Source organism: Zea mays, chromosome 9 (assembly GCF_902167145.1).
Source record: "Zea mays cultivar B73 chromosome 9, Zm-B73-REFERENCE-NAM-5.0, whole genome shotgun sequence".
Lineage (NCBI taxonomy): Eukaryota > Viridiplantae > Streptophyta > Magnoliopsida > Poales > Poaceae > Zea > Zea mays.
In genome coordinates this window covers 131,440,353-131,460,305 of record NC_050104.1, presented here as the reverse complement: position 1 = coordinate 131,460,305, position 19,953 = coordinate 131,440,353, and the positions used below count along the sequence as shown (strand labels likewise).

Genomic DNA, 19,953 nt, shown 5'->3' with positions numbered 1-19,953 from the left:
GGCTCAGAGCAGAAGAAGCCAAACTGCCGTGCGCGGTGCGCACGACCGCCCAGCGGTTACAAGTGACCCTCCACTTTTGCCCAGACCAACGGGCGAAAGGGGCGGACAGCCATGCAGGCGGCATGCAACCGCGCCAAGTGGATGCCCTTCTCCGACTCCCGACACGCCCAGCATGGAGGCCCAGGCCCACGCGTCACGCAACCGGCGCGCCGGATGCTTCGTGCAAGCAACTGCACCGCCACTCGCGCCACTACCGCGCCTCCTCGACTGCGGAACCAATACCGCGGCTCGAGGCGACCCAGCGCACGACCCAGCAGCGCCAGCCTGGCGCGACGGTCAATGCGGCCAAAAATGGGCCGGCAGTAATGACGGTGGCAGGCGGGCAGGAGCAGCAGTCACGTCGTCAGCCAAGCTCACGTCCCATCCGGGGGCAGCGAGGGAAACCTCCCTCACAGCGTGAAGACAACGCGCCCATGTTCCGTTCCTCAAACGGCTCGCGCACGCGCAACGGCCGCCCCGCCAACCACTCGCCCCGTCGCATTAACTCCGCGGTGGGACAGGCGGCGCCTCAGGCAGGAGAAGCGGGCGACGCTTCGCCTTCGTCATAATAACCGCGTCAGTAAAGGTATGCCGCGTCGTTCGATTTCGTATCCTTTTCCTTTTTTTCCTCTTTCTCTCTCTTGCAACAGGGACCGGGAAAGGGGGATACCCCGAAAAGGATCCTTCCCCGTGAAGGAACCAGGCTCCGAGCCTCCCTACTGATCAGAGGTTCGAAGGCTGGCCCCCCGGAGGGGTTCGACAGCCACCTCAGATCGCGTGGGCCCTACACCCACTACTGGTCAAAGGTTCGAAGGCCGGCCCCCCGAAGGGTTCCACGGCCGCCTCAGGCTACTCGGGCTCCGCGCCCATTACTGATCAGGGGTTCGAAGGCTGGCCCCTGAAGGGTTCACAGCCGCCTCAGACGCCGAGCGAGGGATGACCATGGGTACGTTCGATACATAACCAAGGCTCGGGCTGCGCTCCCGAGGTACCCTAGGACATTTCCGAGACCAGCGGGAGCGATCTTGTAACGGAATCCTATCAGAGGGAGGCATCGAGCCCTCGGACCCCATCGCCAGGGGACCGGGTCCGGCAGATCACCCGCAGGTACTTTTGGGCGTGCCTCTAGGCCCCTAGCCGACCCCTAACGAACGGGGCACGGACGTCCACTCGGATTACCCGCTTGCAGCTCACCGGAGACACCATGTTCGGCGCCCATCGAGGGCAACATGGCGCTTTCCCCCCTCCTCCTTGCGGAAAGGCGACGCAGGGGCGTATGTAAAAAAGTCGAGTCTGTCCCTGATCGCCCTCTCGCCCTGTGCAGAGGCTCGGGGGCTGCTCTCGCAAACCCGGCTCCGGCCGAACTGTTGACAGCGTCAACATACCAGCACGAGAACTTGGGCCCCGACCGTACACCCGGGCTACGGCCAGCTCGCATGAGGGAACAACCAGACCAGCCGAAGCATTACGCAAGGCATTAAGACCTCAAAGGAGTGAAACCACTCCTCCGAGGCCTCGGGGGCTACACCCGGTGGGTGCGCTCGCGCGCACCCACCGGAACAAAATGCCACCAAGAAAGGCTGGTCCCCTTGCAAAAAAGTGCGACGAAAGCCTCCAAGCGAGTGCTAACACTCCCTTCGAGGCTCGGGGGCTACTGTCGGGGACCATAATTAGGGGTACCCTCAAGACTCCTAATTCTCAGCTGGTAACCCCCATCAGCATAAAGCTGCTAAGGCCTGATGGGTGCGATTAAGTCAGGGATCGGTCCATTCGAGCGACTCGATCACGCCTCGCCTCGGACAAGGGCAGCCGACCCGGAGGATTTCCGTCTCGCCCGAGGCCCCCCTCCGACGGCGAACATATTTCCGGCTCGCCCGAGGCCCTGCCTTCGCTAAGAAGCAACCCTGACTAAATCGCCGCACCGACCGGCCAAATCGCAGGAGCATTTAATGCAAAGGTGGCCTGACACCATTATCCTGACGCGCGCCCCCCGACAGAGCCGAAGTGACCGCCGTCACTTCGCCGCTCCACTGACCGGCCTGACAGAAGGACAGCGCCGCCTGCGCCACACCGACTGCAGTGCCACTTGACACAGTGGGACTGACAGGCAGTCAGGCCCTGCCGAAGGCACCATAGGAAACTCCGCTCCGCCCGACCCAGGGCTCGGACTCGGGCTAAGTCCCGGAAGATGACGAACTCCGCTCCGCCCGACCCAGGGCTCGGACTCGGGCTAGGTCCCGGAAGACGGCGAACTTCGCTCCGCCCGACCCAGGGCTCGAACTCGGGCTAGGTCCCGGAAGACGGCAAACTCCGCTCCGCCCGACCCAGGGCTCGGACTCGGGCTAAGTCCCGGAAGACGGCGAACTCCGCTCCGCCCGACCCAGGGCTCGGACTCGGGCTCAGCCCCAGAAGACGACGAACTCTGCTCCGCCCGACCCAGGGCACGGACTCGAGCTCAGCCCCAGAAGACGACGAACTCCGCTTCGCCCAACCCCAGGGCTCGGACTCCGCCCTGGCCTCAGCCGGCGACCTCCGCCTCGCCCGACCCAGGGGCTCGGACTCGGCCTCGGCCACGAAAGACAGACTCGACCTCGGCTTCGGAGGAGCCTCCACATCGCAAAACCTAGGGCGCAGGCCAGCCACCTCAACAGGAGGCGCCATCATCACCCTACCCCGAGCTGACTCGGGCTGCAGGGAACAAGACCGGCGTCCCATCAGGCTAGCTCCGCCAGATAGGCAATGATGGCGCCTCACATACTCTATGACGACGGCGGCTCTCAGCCCCCTTACGGAAGCAAGAGGACGTCAGCAAGGACCCAACCGCTTCGACAGCTATCCCTCCGCCAGGCTCCATCGCTCCTCCGACGGCCACGACATCACACCAGCTGGGTGCCAAAATCTCTTCGGCTGCCACAACTAGGAGTGGGCATTCGGTTCTTCGGTTCGGTTCGGTTCGGTTCCTCGGTTCTTGTAGAAATTCGGTTCTTCAAAAACTAGAACCGAAATAGCAAAATAAAGGAACTAGAACCGACTAGTTCGGTTCTCGGTTCTTCGGTTCGGTTCTTCGGTTCTAACCGAATTGTAAGATCCACTCTAAAATTCTAAATAACAGCAACTTTTGCACTAAATTTTAGCAACATCTCCCCACAAACAACCACATATGCACAATGCTTAAAATTTCATAGGTAATACATGGATGATTAGAGGTTCAACATAAGTCGATAAACACAACATCCGAATTTACAAACACATGTAACAAATTGAATCTGGTACTTACGGGTTTTTCGGTTCTTTCGGTTTTTTCGGTTCTTTGGAGTGCAGAACCGAAAATATCTCATTTATTTCGGTTCTCAAAAAACCAGAACCGAATTTCATAACGGTTCCTTCGGTTCGGTTAGTTCGGTTCCGGTTCTCGGTTAGTTCGGTTTGGTTCCTCGGTTCCGGTTCTTTTTGCCCAGGCCTAGCCACAACGGCATGTACTTAGGGCGCTAGCTCTCCTCCGCTAGACACGTAGCACTCTGCTACACCCCCCATTGTACAACTGGATCCTCTCCTTACGCCTATAAAAGGAAGGACCAGGGCCCTCTTAGAGAGGGTTGGCCGCGCGGGACGAGGATGAGACAGGCGCTCGCTTGAGAGCCGCTCGCTTCCCTCTCCCGCGTGGACGCTTGTAACCCCCTGCTGCAAGCGCACCTGACCTGGGCGCGGGACGAACATGAAGGCCGCGGGATTCCCACCTCTCTCACGCCGGTCTCCGGCCGCCTCGCTCTTCCCCCTTCGCGCTCGCCCTCGCGCTCGACCCATCTGGGCTGGGGCACGCGGCGACACTCACTCGTCGGCCCAGGGACCCCCCGGTCTCGAAACGCCGACAGACCCGTCGAAAAACATGGTCCAGAGTTCCGGTTGGATCAGAGCTGCTGGAAGCTGGGTGTCGACCCATTCAGCCACAAAGTCCGCCAAGACTTGGGACTTGATGGCCTTCCAAGGGGCGAATGAGATTGTCTCGCCCATAATCTCCACCGCCCACTTTGCAACCCTACCCGAGACCTCTCGGCACTGGATGATCTCCCCTAGGGGGAAGGATGACACCACAGTCACCGGATGAGACTCGAAGTAGTGTCGCAACTTTCGCCGTGTCAGAATCACCGCGTACAGCAGCTTCTGAATTTGCGGATAGCGGATCTTGGTCTCAGACAGTACCTCACTGATGAAGTAAACTGGCCTCTGGACGGGCAGTGCATGCCCTTCTTCTCGTCTCTCACGCAGAGGCTGCTTCATGGGTCGGGCTCCAGCTCGGATATCCAGTGAGTGCTCGGCGACTTCCCTCGGTATGCCAGGCATGTCTGAGGGACTCCACGCAAAAACCTCGGTGTTCGCGCGGAGAAAGTCGACGAGCACTGCTTCCTATTTGGGGTCGAGCTCGGAGCCGATCTGGATCTACTTGGAGGCGTCGTTGCTGGGGTTGAGAGGGACGGACTTAACCGCCTCTGCTGGTTCGAAGTTGCCGGCGTGGCGCTTCGCATCTGGCACCTTCTTGGAGAGGTTTCCCATGTCGGCGATGAGGGCCTCGGATTCGGCGAGGGCCTCCGCGTACTCCACGCACTCCACGTCGCATTCGTACGCGTGTCGGTACGTGGGGCCGACGGTGATGACCCTGTTGGGGCCCGGTATCTTGAGCTTGAGGTAGGTGTAGTTGGGGACGTCCATGAACTTGGCGTAACATGGCCTCCCCAGCACTGCGTGGTAGGTTCCTCGGAACCCGACCACCTCGAACGTGAGAGTTTCCTTTCGGAAGTTGGAGGGAGTCCCGAAGCAGACGGGTAGATCGAGTTGTCCAAGGGGCTGGACGTGCTTCCCGAGAATGATCCCATGAAAGGGCGCTGCGCCGGCCCGGATCGAGGACAGATCGATCTGCAAGAGCCCGAGGGTGTCGGTGTAGATGATGTTGAGGCTGCTGCCTCCGTCCATGAGGACCTTGGTAAGCCTGACGTTGCCAATGACGGGATCAACAACGAGCGGGTACTTCCCCGGGCAGAAGGTGATGGGCTTGTCGGACCAGTCTAGATAGACTGGCGCCGCCACCTTTACCAAGCAGACCTCCCGGCGCTCTTGATTGCGGTGCCGAGCCGAGGCGTTCGCCACTTGCCCACCATAGATCATGAAGCAGTCATGGACCTCGGGGAACTCCTCTGCCTTGTGAGCTTCGCTCTTGTCATTGTCGGGGGCCCTGCCACCTTCTGCCGGTGGCCCGGCCTTGTGGAAGTAGCGCCGAAGCATGACGCACTCCTCAAGGGTGTGCTTGACGGGACCCTGATGATAGGGGCACGACTCCTTGAGCATCTTGTCGAACAAGTTGGCGCCTCCGGGAGGTTTCCGAGGGTTCTTGTGCTCAGCGGCGGCGACAAGGTCTGCATCGGCGGCGTCGCGTTTCGCTTGCGACTTCTTCTTGCCCTTCTTCCTCGTGCCGCGCTGAGCGAACGCTTCGGGGGCGTCATCCGGCTAGCGCCCCTGAGGCTGCTTGTCCTTCCGGAAGATGGCCTCGACCGCCTCTTGGCCAGAGGCGAACTTGGTGGCGATGTCCATCAGCTCGCTCGCCCTGGTGGGAGTCTTGCGACCCAGCTTGCTCACCAGGTCGCGGCAAGTGGTGTCGGCGAGGAATGCGCCGATGACATCGGAGTCGGTGATGTTGGGCAGCTCGGTGCACTGCTTCGAAAATTGCCGGATGTAGTCCCGTAGGGATTCTCCCGGCTGCTGGCGGCAGCTTCGGAGATCCCAGGAGTTCCCAGGGCGCACGTATGTGCCCTGGAAGTTGCCGGCGAAGGCTTTGACCAGGTCGTCCCAGTTGGAGATCTGCACAGGAGGCAGATGCTCTAGCTAGGCTCGGGCGGCGTCGGAGAGGAACAGGGGGAGGTTGCGGATGATGAGGTTGTCATCGTCCGTTCCACCCAGCTGGCACGCCAGCCGGTAGTCCGCGAGCCACAGTTCAGGCCTCGTCTCCCCCGAGTACTTGGTGATGGTAGTCGGGGCCCGGAACCGGGTCGGGAACGGCGCCCGTCGTATGGCCCGACTGAAAGCTTGCAGACCGGGTGGTTCGGGCGAAGGGCTCTGATCCTCCCCGCTGTCGTAGCGTCCCCCACGCCTGGGGTGATAGCCTCGGCGCACCCTCTCGTCGAGGTGGGCTCCACGGTCACGGCGATGGTGCTCATTGCCGAGGTGGCCCGGGGCCGCAGGCGCTGTGTCCCGCGTGTGCCCGGTGTGGACTGAGGCCTCCCGCATTAATCAGGAAGTCGCGGTGCGATGCTCCGGGGGGCATTCCTGCTTCGGGAGGCAGAGCTTTCGGCCCGTCGGACCGTGGCATCCTCCAGGAGATTTTTTAGTTCTCCCTGGATACGCCGCCCCTCGGTGGTGGATGGTTCTGGCATCGCTCGGAGCAGTATTGCTGCTGCAGCCAGGTTCTGGCCGACCCCACTGGAAGCCGGGGGCGGCCTTGCCCTGGCATCGTCGGCGATGCGGCGCTGGACATCCTGGGCCAGATGACATACTTCTCCGGCCGGTGCTCAGCCTGCCCGCTCCTGGCCGATGTTCTGCCGGAGCTGCACAAGTTGTCCTGCTTCCTCGTCGAGCCTGGCCTGCATCTCGCGGATTTGCTCGAGCTGTGTGTCCTGACCCCCGCAGGGACTAGGACCACAGCTAGCTCCCGAAGGATGTCAACGCGAGGCGTAGGCCTAGAGGGATCACCGTCCTCCGGCATACCAAGGTGGTTGCCTTCGTCGAGACCCTCTAGATCGACGTGGAAACATTCGTGACTTGGGCCACAGTCCTCGTCGCCGAGGCTGTGGCTATCATCGGAGCAATCGGAGAGGCAGTAGTCACATGCGGTCATGAAGTCCCGCATGGCACTAGAGTTATCGAGCCCGGAGAAATCCCAACCAGAGTCGGGCTCATCGTCTTCCTCGGAACCCGGGGGCCCGTAGGTCGAGACGGCCGTCAATCTGTCCTAGGTTGACCACATATGGTACCCCGGGAGGTTTGGATATGCCTTTATGAAAGCGTCCACCGAAGCGGGGTCGCTTGGTGGGTCGAAGCTGAATCTAAAAGGCACTGGATGGGAAACGGACAGTACCTCTTGATCGACGGACGGTGACGGAGTCGCGTCGGGGACGGACTGCACCGTTATCTCAGGTACAAGGCTGACACCCAGCAAGTCCTTCGCGAGCGCACTGGCGTCGCCCGTCGTATGCTTAGGGTTGGCGTGTTGCGGGGAAACGACGCTCGTCTTCGTCTCAAGCGCGAGGTCAACGCCCGACGTATCCCCCGTTGGGGCGCCGGTGTCGTTGACTCGCTCGACAGCCGACGAGGTGTCGCCTCCTACTTGGCCATGCCTACCCCGTCTCCTCCTCCGTCGGCGGGGAAGGTGACGGGACAGACCCGGATGTTGCTCTTCCGCCACGTGGGGAAGACGTCGTCGATTCCGCCGCCGGCGGGCGGGCTGACGACCGCCGTTGTCGTTGTCGCGCGGCGGAGGAAGGAGTATCATGTCGTAGCTGCCGTCGAGGGACATGAACTCGAGACTCTCGAAACGGAGCTTCATCCCGGGTTGAAGAGGTTGCTGGAGACTCCCCATCTAGAGCTTGACGGGAAGCTGTTCGTCAACACACAGCAGGCCCCTACCTGGCGCGCCAACTGTCGGCGTTTCGACCCCGGGGGTCCCTGGACCGACGAGTAAACTGTCGCTGCGTGCCCCAGCCCAGATGGGTCGGCGCGAGACGGAGACACAAGGGGGGAAAACAGTAAAGGGGGAACCCGCGGCCTCGTGTTGTCCTGCGCCCAGGGCGGATGCGCTTGCAGTAGGGGGTTACAAGCGTTCGCGAGGGAGAGAGAGAGATAGGGGGCGTGAGGCTGCCCGTTCTCCCACGTGGCCACCTTTTCGTATGAGAGCCCTGGACCTTCCTTTTATAGACGTAAGGAGAGGGTCTAGGTGTACAACGGAGGGTGTAGCAGTGTGCTAACGTGTCTAGCAGAGAGGAGCTAGAGCCCTATGTACGTGCCGATGTGGCTGTCGGAGAGGTGTTGGAGCCCTGTTCATGTGGCGTCGTGGCCGTCGGAGGAGTGCTTGAGCCCTGTAGAAGCACAGCTGTCGGGGCTGTCGGATCCTTGCTGACGTATCCTTGCTTCCGTAGGGGGCTGAGAACCACCGTTGTCATGGAGCACGCGGGGTGCCATCATTACTTGTTTTACCGGGGCGAGCCGGATGGGACGCCGGTCTTGTTCCCCGTAGCCTGGGCTAGCTAGGGGTAGGGTAATGATGGCCTCCCCTTGTGGCGTGGTCGGCCCGAGCGAGGTGGTGACTCCTCCGAGGTCGAGGTCGAGTCCGAGCCCTGGGGTCGGGCGAGGCAGAGACCTTCTTCCGGAGTCGAGGTCGAGTCCGAGCCCTGGGGTCGGGCGAGGCGGAGACCGTCTTCCGGAGTTGAGGCTGAGTCCGAGCCTGGGGGTCGGGCGAGGCGGAGATCGTCGTCCGAGGCGAGGTCGAGTCCGAGCCTGAGGGTTAGGCGAGGCGGAGATCGTCGTCCGAGTTGAGGTCGAGTCCGAGCCCGGGGGTTGGGCGAGGCGAAGATCGTCGTCCGAGTTGAGGTCGAGTCCGACCCCTGGGGTCGGGCGAGGCGGAGATTCCTATGGCTCCCGAGGCTGGACTTGGTTGCTGTCAGCCTCACCCTGGCGGGTGGCACAGCAGTCGGAGCAGCGCAGGCGGCGCTGTTTTCCTGTCAGGTCAGTCAGTGGAGGGGCGAAGTGACTGCAGTCACTTCGGCCTTATCGACTAGAAAGCGCGCGTCAGGATAAGGTGTCAGGCGATCCTTGCATTGAATGCTCCTGCGATCCGGTTGGCGGGCGAGGCGATCTAGCTAAGGTTGCTTCTCCGTGAAGCCTACCCGAGCTGGGCCTCAGGCGAGTCGAAGGTGCGCCCGTTGCTTGAGGAGACCCTCGGGCGAGGCGTGAATCTGCCTTGGTCTTCCGTTCCTGCCCGAGGCTGGGCTCGGGCGAGGCGAGATCGAGTCCCTCGAGTGGGCGGAGCCTTAACCAGAATTGCGCCCATCAGACCTTTGCAGCTTTGTGCTGATGGGGGTTACCAGCTGAGATTAGGAGCCTTGGGGGTACCCCTATTTACGGTCCCCGACAACATCAAAAGCAACTTAAAAAGCACTAACATACTCGATTATGAGCCAACTTTTGAAAATTGTAGTCAAATCAAATACCAATAGAATAAGTATAGGCTTTAGCATATTTGGATCATTTTGCCACCACTTGGTTTATTTTCGCAAAGCAAATACATTTTCTTACTTCTAAATCAAAAACACTTTGTTTTAGCAAATCATACCATTTCTCAAGACTAGTTTTGACCAAACACCAAAACTCCCCCTTTTTCCCATAATAAAGATTTCTCCCCCATAAGATAGTAGTTTTTCAATAAGAGAGTTTTGATCAAAGACAAGTACTAATACAATAGTTTTTGAGATTCACAAGTGGTAGTTGATCCAGTTGCTTTGGCCTTAATTTCTCCCCTTTTGGCATTGAGCACCAAAATGGAGAAACTGGTGGCCTTTAAACCTCATTGCCTCACCAAAAATCGCGAAGTAAGAGCAAGAAAGCAATGAACACCAAGGAAAACTTGAACATGATACCATTATGCAGTGGAAGCCTTGTTCGTTGTTCAAGTTCACCATTTCCCTTTCCATTCACCTTTGAGACTACACCAAGATCACTTAAGCAAACATATTAGTCTCAAAGGGTCAAGTTGTAGCATTTCCTCCCCCTAAACATTTGCATAAGGACTTGTGAGGTCCGGGGATGATGTTTTACAACTTGAACATCAATATATACATTTATACTTAAAATGATAGGATCAAAACGTAAAATACATATATGCTATAGATCAATCCAAGTTCTATGAATCTAAGACATTTAGCTCACTACATAGCTTACAAAACCTTTCTCATCTAAAGGCTTGGTAAAGATATCGGCTAGCTGGTGATCGATGCTAATATGACAAACATTGATATCTCCCTTTTGCTGGTGATCTCTCAGAAAGTGATGTCGGATGTCTATGTGCTTAGTGCGGCTATGTTCAACGGGATTATCCTCCAAGTGGGTTGCACTCTCATTATCACATATGAGTGGGACTTTGCTCAGATTGTAGCCAAAGTACCAAAGGGTTTGTCTCATCCAAAGTAGTTCGCAACACTAGCCTGCGACAACATACTTGGCCTCGGCGGTGGATAGGGCAACGAAAGTTTGTTTCTTTGAACTCTAAGACACCAAGGACCTTCCTAGAAACTGACAAGTCCCTGATGTGCTCTTCCTATCTACCTTGCACCCGTCGAAGTCTGAATATCCAATCAAGTCAAAGGTAGACCCTTAGGATACTAGAGCCCAATGTAAGGCGTATGAATTAAATATCGAAGAATACGCTTTACAGCCACATGGTGACATTCCTTGGGATCAGATTGAAATCTAGCACATTTGCAAATAGAAAGCATAATGTCCGGTCTACTTGCACAAAGATAAAGCAAGGATCCTATCATAGACCGGTATGCCTTTTGATATACATACTTAGCCCCTACGTTGAGGTTCAAATGTCTGTTAGTTCCCATTGGTGTCTTAGCAGGCTTCACGTCCTACATCCCAAACTTCTTTAGTATATCTTGGATGTACTTTGTTTGAGAGAGAAATGTCCCTTCCTTGAGTTGCTTCACTTGAAATCCGAGGAAGTAAGTCAACTCTCCCATCATGGACATCTCAAATTTCTATGTCATCACCGTACTTAACTCCTTACATGACTTTTGATTAGTAGAACCAAATATTATGTCATCGAGATATATTTGACATATAAACAAATCACCATTGCACGTCTTAGTGAAAAGAGTATGACAGATAGAGCATTTCACTATGTTGAGTTGGGTTACAACAAAGCCGCGGCTGCTTACAATCTTCTTGACAGCACTCCGGCAGAGTAACGATATGCTCAAGACCTTGCTCTAGCTCTTAGCAGCACTTCTCCACTCTCTCAAGGCTTATAGCTTTGCCTCTACACAAACTAGAGAGATATACACGAGAGGGAGAGAGAGAATTGATCCGAGTGATGTCTACACTTGTTGGCTGCACTTGTGTACATGTTGGAGGCGCCAAGGAGTCCCTTTTATAGACCCAAGGAACCTAGGAGCCGTTGGAATTCATTTTGGAAGGCAATATTTTCTTTTTGTCGGGTGGCGCACCGGACAGTCCGGTGCACCACCGGACAGGTCCTGTAGCATGTCCGGTGCGTGATCTCCTTCCAAATCAGGCTCAGATGACCGTTGGAGCAACGGTCGTCTTGGCTCACCAGACACTGTCCGGTGCACACCGGACGGTCCGGTGCGTCAACTATCTGTTGGCCCAAGCCACGCGTCGCCCGCTGATCGCGCTGCTGACCGTTGGCGCAGTCGACTGTTGGCTCACCGAACAGTCTGGTGCACCACCAGACAGTCCGGTGAATTATAGTCGTACGCCGCCAAACTTTCCCGAGAGTGGCCTGTTCACCGGAGTTCAGCCTGGCGCACCGGACACTATCCGGTGCGCCAGAGTGAGCTGAGTCTTGGCTGTACACAACCAAGCCTTTTGCATCTCTTTTCTTTTCTTCTTTTCTATGTTTCTAATACTTAGACAAATATATTAGTACACAAAAACCAATATACTAAGTCTAAAAACATACCTTCTCTTTGATTTTCACTTCTTTAGCATTTGGCATGCTTGAGATTGATGTTGGACTCATAAATCATCAAGTCAGCTTGACTTGATCTAGATTAACATTTCTGAGCTCCAACATCCTGCAAAGGTCACATAGAATATCTCCAAACATAGGAACAATCCAAACTAAAGGTCAAGGTGCACTTAGCTCTTTTGGGTTGCTTCCAGTTCTGATTTTGACATTGGTTTTCCTTCTGGTGACCTTGTTCACTTTTTGAGCTTGGTCTTGAGCCTTATGACTTACACCACATAATTGTAGATGTTACCTCATTGGTTATAAGTCATGTCCTTATGTAGTGTTCCTTGATGCACCATAACTCTTCTTAACTCGATCAACCTTGATTTCGCAAGTCTTCTTCTTCACCCCTGGCCTTGGGTTCCTGGTCTCCTTGACTTTCTCCCATGCACTCGGTACCTCAAAGCTCTTCTTGCTTCCATCCTTGGCTTGATCGGTTGTCTCTGAGTTATGCACATCGAGTCACACTTAAGCAATGTCCATCCTTGTGATGTCCATTATCTATAAATAATTCGGTCTTTGGACCATCACACTTGTTCACTTGTGTTGAACCATATTAGCTTTACATAAAGCACCTGTTCAACACTTAGCACACTTGTTAGTCCTTTAATTGGGTTGTCATCCAAACATCAAAACCCACAAGAGAGCTTTTAAAAGCTTTATGAGTTCTATTTCTGAAAGGTTGAAAGACTCGTAGAGCATCTCCAATAGCGCCTCAGATCAGTGCCATACCTTAAAATTTAGGGTTCAACTCATAAAAAATAGCTCCAACAATATCCTATTTTACATTTTTATAAAAAGAATTATAGGGCATACCATGAAGTGACTCGGATATACTACATGCCAGATTAGTGCCATATCCATGTTTTCTACATCCTCAATATTTTTTCCTAATAATATAATTTATTTCCTAAGGCCTATAGGTGTACATTCGGGTCACCTGGCCCGACCCGGCCCAAGACGAAAAGGCCCAACACGTTTGAATTTCTGGCCGGTATGGCTCGTAATTATTATGGGTCGGCCTGGCCCTTTGGCTTAGCCCTCGGCCCATGACCCGACACGTAATTGCTTAAACGCGCCGAGCTTATTTAGGATTATCCGAAATTATAAAAAGCCTGAAATTCACATTAGAGCCCAAAATTTGCATAAGAGTCCAAAATTTAAACAAGATTTAATAACAAAAATAAGTAAAAGATAAGACAAATAAATTTGATCAAAAAAAACTTAATGTTTCTATAAAGTTACTTAAGCCACGCAATGGCCGCCTCATTAAAAAATCCTTGTGTCCGAAGAGAAAATGAGTACAACTAGCTCTACATAGAATTTATAAGTTCAGTTTATTGTCTAATATTTATAACAAAAGTAAAATTACATCGCATCCTCTAATTTAAAGCTGCAAAATAAACATCTAAGGGTATGTTTGGCAACAATATTTTTCAAAACCATAGTTTTGCAATACTATACTTTTAAATTGTCATGACAATACTATAGTTTTGCAACTCCAAAAACACCATGGTTTTAAAAAACATTGTTTGGATACAACATTGCAAACCATAGTATTAGGCAAAAGCTAACCATGATATAGAAACTTTGGGTTGGAGTGGAGTTTCTAATACTCTAAAAATACAATGTTATCTAGAATACCATGGTTTTGAAAGTATAGTTTTTAGTAATGCAACTAAACACCTCATGGTATAAAATACTATGGTATTATCCAAATCCATGGTGTTGCCCAGAAACTATAAAAAATACTTACTCCCAAACAGACCCTAACTAGCATCAACTCCAGCTTCAAGTTCTTTAAGTATATGGAAGTGTGGAATGAATTACGGTTTTAATGAATATATGAGCCTTTTTGTGCTTCTATATAAACTATTTTGTGCTTGACTTAAACGATACGTGTCTGTGTCTGCCCATAGACCACGACCTCAGCCCAAGCCTAGCTCGATACATCATGTCAGGCTGACCCGACATTAAAGTATTTCGCACCGTGTCGTGCTGGACCGTGTTTTTTTCGTGATTCGGGCCAGCCCATCAAGCCTGACCCACGACCCAAATGTACACCTATACTAATGCCGTCTCTAGCAACTATCCTATTTTATCACTATTTAAAACTTCACTATATAGACTGTGTAATCTACGATACAAATCTCATATTTTACACTACCTCTAAAATATGTGATTAATTATTGGAGCTCAATTTATTTTGGTTTCCTAGATATTTTAAATGATGTAATATTTTTTTTGTCACTATTCACTGTTTTGAGGCATCTTGTTAGATTGGCGTATGGTAATGTAAAATACTATTTTATCCAATGGGAGCGAGATAGTGAATGGAATAGGAGCGAGATCCGCATGTCCGCCGGCGAGCGCACGCATCGGCATCGCACTGCTAGAGCCACCACGGGCCGAGGCCCGCATGCCGCCGGCGATCGCACGCATCGGGCATCGCATTCGCAGCGCGTCCAGCCGTCCACGTCCCCAAGCGCCGTCGCGCCATCACCGTCCCCTCCCCACCCGCTCTGCCGTTGCGCTGTTCCCATCCCGCCGACCCGCTGCGCCACCGCCACGCTCGCCAATCTCCATCCCTAACCCCAACCCCGGCCGGCCAGCCCCACCATCACCCCACCCCCACCCACCAACCCACCACGCGACGCGGCTGTGGCGTCCCTCTAATCTCGTTCGCTTCCGCTCCACGCCGCACCCCCGGCCGACTGCCTAACCTCGTGTTGGCCGCGATCCCGCTCCCGCCCAGATCTGGTGGCGCCTTCGCCGCTCGAGCGCGTGCCCTCACGGGTGGAGTGCAGGCGGCCGCTCGGTTCAGCCGGCTGGCCGATGGTTTCGGCCGCGGCGCAGGCGGGTGTGGTCGCGGCGTGCGTCGTGCTCTTCGTCCCCATGGGGCTGGCCGGCTGGCACCTCAGCCGCAACAAAGTGCTTTTCTTCTCCGGCGCGCTCTTCATCTCGCTTGCTGTCGGGGTCCACCTATCCCCGTACCTCCCCTCCCTGCCCCACCTCGCCTCCTCCTTCCTCCTCCCCCACTCCGGCGCCGCGTCCGCGTCCGCGTCCTCCTCCTCTGGGTCTTCCTGCGTCCCGTTTCTGCACCGTGTGTCGTGGTCTGACGCCGCCGGCGCCGCGGACGACGGCTCGGGAGGCGGAAAGGCACGGGCGTGGTCGTGGCCGCCCTCGCTGGCGTCCGCCTGCGGGTTCGCGCGGCTGTCGCGCGATGACGCGTCGCTGCTGCTTAACGGCTCGTGGGTGATGGTGGCCGGGGATTCGCAGGCGCGACTGCTCGTCCTCGCGCTTCTCCGCCTCCTGCTCGACCCGGCCGCGGCGGCGGCCGCCGAGCCGGAGCTCTTCCGCCGGCACAGCGACTACCACGCTGCCGTCCCTGCGCGGGGCATTTCCGTGGACTTCGTCTGGGCGCCCTTTGAGAGCAACCTCACGCGTCTGCTCCGCGAGGATCTGCGCCTCGCGCCGCGTCTCCCCGACGTGCTCGTCCTCGGATCCGGGCTGTGGCACATGCTCCACGTCACGGACGCCGCGAGCTACGGCGATGCACTGGCGTCCGTCGCGGGCGCCGCAGAGTCGCTCCGCTCGCAGCTTCCCGTGCCGCCACCACATATGTTCTGGCTTGGCTTGCCGCACCTCTTGAACCACATGCTCAACACAGACGCCAAGAGGGCACACATGAACGGCACCATGCTTCATGCCTATGATCGTGAGGTCGATCGGAGGGGTGTTTTGCGCCGTGATGGTGGCCCGTTCCTGCTGCTTGATGTGGGGAAGCTCACCCAGGGGTGCGGGCAGCAGTGCACAGCAGATGGTATGCATTATGATGGTGGTGTGTATGACGCTGTCATGCATATCATGCTCAATGCACTGGTGATTGAGTCCCAACAAAGGATTTGAGTGGGTGGGGGGTTCTTCAACAGGTTTGCCCCCAACCCCTTGTTCTTTTTGGTCAGTCACGGTACACAGGTAACCAGAGATTGTTGTGAACTAGGGAAGGTTCTTTGATTGCTTCAACATTTTGGTCGCTTGCCACAAGTCACAACCCTTGAATTGCTCAACCTTTAGATTGTAAAATAGGGATATCCTAGAACCACACTGTTCTTTGCTGAATGGCAAACCGAACTAGCTGTACTGTATACTTCTTGGTGGAATAACTAAGATGGTGATTCTGACACGAAGATTGTGAAATGCTACGAAATATAGTCATTTTTTTTAATTTTGGCAACATAATTTGTCCTTGCCATGGTAACTTCGAGAACTTATTGGACTGTAATTGTGCTACTCCCTCTTAATATAATAAAATGCACATCATCACTAAATCTAAGATTTGTGTTTTTTTTGGAATCTCTAATCTTATCACTATGTTGCATGCTGAGTGCATTATGCATAGTTGAATATAAAGAGTGTTGGTGTTTCGAGTAAACATCGACGAGTAAATTTATGATGCGCATTTTAGGTCCGGATGGTTCTAACAATGTTTGGTTCTAGACCATCTCCGCTCTCATTGACTCGTGGGCCTGAAGGCCTGGGTTTTTTAACGCCGACAAAGAGTGCAGCACAGCAACCATGCTAGACCACCGCTGGTTCTAACAATGTTTGGTACTCCAGCACTGTGCGCTATATCTTCCTGTTCAAGAAGTAACTTTAGTTAGTGCCGTAGTAATGTGCACTATACTCTTCATAAGACGCCCCTGATCTCAATTAATCGTTGGTTTCCATGATGCACCTTTATAACTAGTCAGTAAGTTGCTTCATCTGAGAAAGAACTAGGTTTCACTAGATCAAATAAGTCTTACAGACTTACATGCGAACTGTGGTAATTTGGCATCTGTAACTTTATGATGTATTTATCTTTCTTTTCTGGGTTGTTGCAATATTCGATATAATGTTCTAGCTTCAAGTGGCAAACTTGTTGCATTGGAATAGTGGAATTTGAAACCAATGTGAAGCAAATGTTTGTTGCCTGCAAAACTTCTGTAAAAAATCCCAATAATGTTTGTGAGGTCTTGTGGTTATTCACCAAGGAGGCACTAAGATGCTATTTTGTTTTCTTTATGAGCTAGGGCTGTATTATATAAGCCAGGTTAGCAAATTTCCGTACTATATACAGCCATTAGTTCGACTCACTTTGGTCATTCTTTCAGTAAAGGTGTCCCTGTGCAGGTAAGAACCTGTTTTCGGGTGCCTTTTCTCCACTTTCAAGCAATGTGTTGGGTCGAGTTTTAGTATTTGAGCAATGGTGCTCAATCTATTCCAGCATAGTATCTAGCATATATGACAATACCGGAGGATGGCAGTCATATTGGTACTGAGCGAGCACTGAATTATGCTGGTACTTTGCTTAGTGAACTCTGTTTACCTTTGTTAGAATTATTAGATACATGGTTTAGGGGGTGTTTGTTTGGGGTTATAATCCACCTAGATTATATAATCCAACAATTTTTGAACTAACTCTTAGTTCAAAAGTTGTTAGATTATATAATCTGGATAGATTATAATCTCAAACAAACACCCCCTTAGTTATGCCATATGGTGCCCTAAGATGTGTGTCTGCTGTGTTGTACTCTTTTCATGTTGAATTCATCAAATGCCTATTCTATTTTACAATGAATTGGGGGCTGATATGCTGAATTGGGCAACGTAGAAATAATAAGAACCATTTTATTTTTGATGGCTGCTTCACAATTTCTAGTGTTTTATCTCCAGTTCAGGTTTACCCTGCTTGGCCTAAATCCATTTTACAGGATTTTGATGGAAGAAATTCATGTGAGCATATGCATGCACACATAAGCCTGTGCTGTTTCAGGATACAACATGTATCTAATAATTCTAACAACAGCACATGCATATACAACTATTTCTAAAAAGCAATATATATTTATTCTTGAAAAGCTAAATATGTTTGGCATAGTAATATTTACTGTTATGTTCACACCTATGCATTGCACAGTTAGGTTAACCTGATGGAACATAATAGGGTTACCTAGATTTGTTTTCCCTATGCCTTATTTACACCTAGATTTATTTATTAATGGGTAGATTTGCTATTGCTCTACTTGTTTATGGGATAATGATACATGCACAACATTGATTATTATTATTATTATTATTATTATTATTATTATTATTATTATTGGTTTACTGGTTATGCATGATAAAATCATTTTGTTTAATTAGAACATGAAGCGTTAACCCAAGAAAATAGTATAACCACAAGGACTATTGTGGTAATGGTCTTGGCTAATTAATTAGGAAAGCTAGTGTGTGAGAATCTTACTCGAAAGGGGCAAGCGAGGACTTGCCCAAGTATAGGGAGGTTCTCGGACTGATCTGTGTATGATAGCTTTTCGGATGAGGGATTCCTATATCACCTCTATCTGAAACTATAGCGGGTTTTCTCATGCAAGTGAAACTTTGTAAATGACTCGTAGTGAACCCTATGAGAACTTGCCCAAGTATAGGGAGGTTCTAGGGCTGATCTCTATATGATAGCTTTTAGGACAAGAGATTTCTATACCACCTCTGTTTGAAACCATAGCGAATTTTCTCATGCTAGTGAAACTTTGTAAATGCCTCGTAGTGAACCCTGCTTCGCCTCCTTAGAATAGGTGTATGAGAGTCGTGATCCCTTGGTAAATGGGTAACACGACTTGTGGGTAAAGATGTTTAACCTCTGCAGAGTGTAAAACTGAAATATCAGTCATGCTCACGGTCAAGAGCGGCTCGAGCCTCTCACAATATTAATATATAGAACTAAATTTAACTTGGCATGCATGTGGTTGTTTTATGGGCAATAGTTTGGTTATGATCCTTTCTTTAATTGGGTTGGTATTACTTATATCTGGTAATTGTTACTAAAAGTTTGACCAACTTAATTAAAAGTTAATTCTTAGCCTTATACTTTTTTCTTGGTAAGCTTTACACTAAACTTTTTCCTACACACTTGATGAGCTCTCACCATAAGTGAGCTCACCCTTGCGGGGTTTGTTAAGAATCAGATCAATAGGAGGAATACTACTATGAAGAGTTCGATGAGGTTAATGGCTATCGTCGCTCTGGTCAACTTGCCTGTGGATTGTTATCGGGATCATCGTCATCGTCGCCGATGTCGTCTTCGTCGTCATTTGGTTTCTATTATTTAGTTATTTTATGACATTTTACTGGTATAATAAAGTTTGTGACACTGGTTTCTATAGGCTAAGTCATCATATGTGTGAAACTTGATCATGACATAAATATGAGATGCATCTAGATTTGTCCTTAAACTTAGATGTAACAATTCGGTGAATTATAGTGGAGCGACTCCCAAAGAAAACAAAGAGCGGCCAGTTCGTGGGTGCCTTGGCCTGGGCACCTGACAGTGTCCGGTGCGCCACTGGCAGCACCTCTACTTGTCTTTTGCTCCAAACTTTGTAGAGTCCCCAACTCAATTTCTTTGTTGGTTTATGTTGAACTTTGTGCACATGAGATAAATGTCATTTAGGCAAACTAGTTAGTCCACGTGGTTTATGATGGACGTCAAACACCAAAATCAATTATAGGAAATGTTTTAAACCCATTTCCCTTTCAATCTTCCCCTTTTTGGTGATTGATGCCAACACAAACCAAAGCAAATATAAAGTGTAGAAATGGAACTAGTTTGCAATTTTAACAGACGTGCAAAAGTTGCTTTGAATTTAAACCAATTGAAAGTTTGTCTAAGTATATATGATTGTTTCTTTCATTTTAACATTTTGGACCACATATGCACCACTTAACTTGTTTTTGCAAATCTTTTGGAAAAGTTCTTTCAAATTCTTTTGCAAATCTCCAAAGGTCTAAGGATATGATTTCCAAGAAGCACTTTCAAGATTTTGAAAATTCTCCCCCTGTTTCAAATGCTTTTCCTTTGACTAAATAAAACCTCCCCCTGAAGAAATTATCCCCTTAGCTGTCAAGAGGGTTTTTCCAGTTGAAATGATTTAGGGTTTTTGCAATTGAAATGATTTCTTCCCCTTTGTGAAATAGATACCAGTCGAAATAATTTCTTCCTTTTTGTGAAGTAGTTTTAAATTTGAAAATGGGTGGTGCGGTCCTTTTGCTTTGGGTCTATAAATTTCTATCCCTTT

The 19,953-nt window shown here is 51.6% G+C and overlaps 1 protein-coding gene across 1 annotated transcript; it reads left to right on the top strand.

The window, feature by feature from the left end:
• Positions 1 to 14,127: 14,127 nt before the first annotated feature.
• Positions 14,128 to 16,169, top strand: LOC103639089 (Pmr5/Cas1p GDSL/SGNH-like acyl-esterase family protein). Its single transcript, XM_008661884.3, has one exon. It carries the CDS (start codon positions 14,669 to 14,671, stop codon positions 15,740 to 15,742), a length of 1,074 nt encoding a protein of 357 aa, XP_008660106.1. The 5' UTR covers positions 14,128 to 14,668; the 3' UTR covers positions 15,743 to 16,169.
• The last annotated feature ends 3,784 nt before the right edge of the window (positions 16,170 to 19,953 follow it).

What these genes read in the sequence shown, in the direction of transcription:
- LOC103639089 (XM_008661884.3), top strand. Translation starts at nt 14,669, where the DNA reads ATGGTTTCGGCCGCGGCGCAGGCGGGTGTGGTCGCGGCGTGCGTCGTG.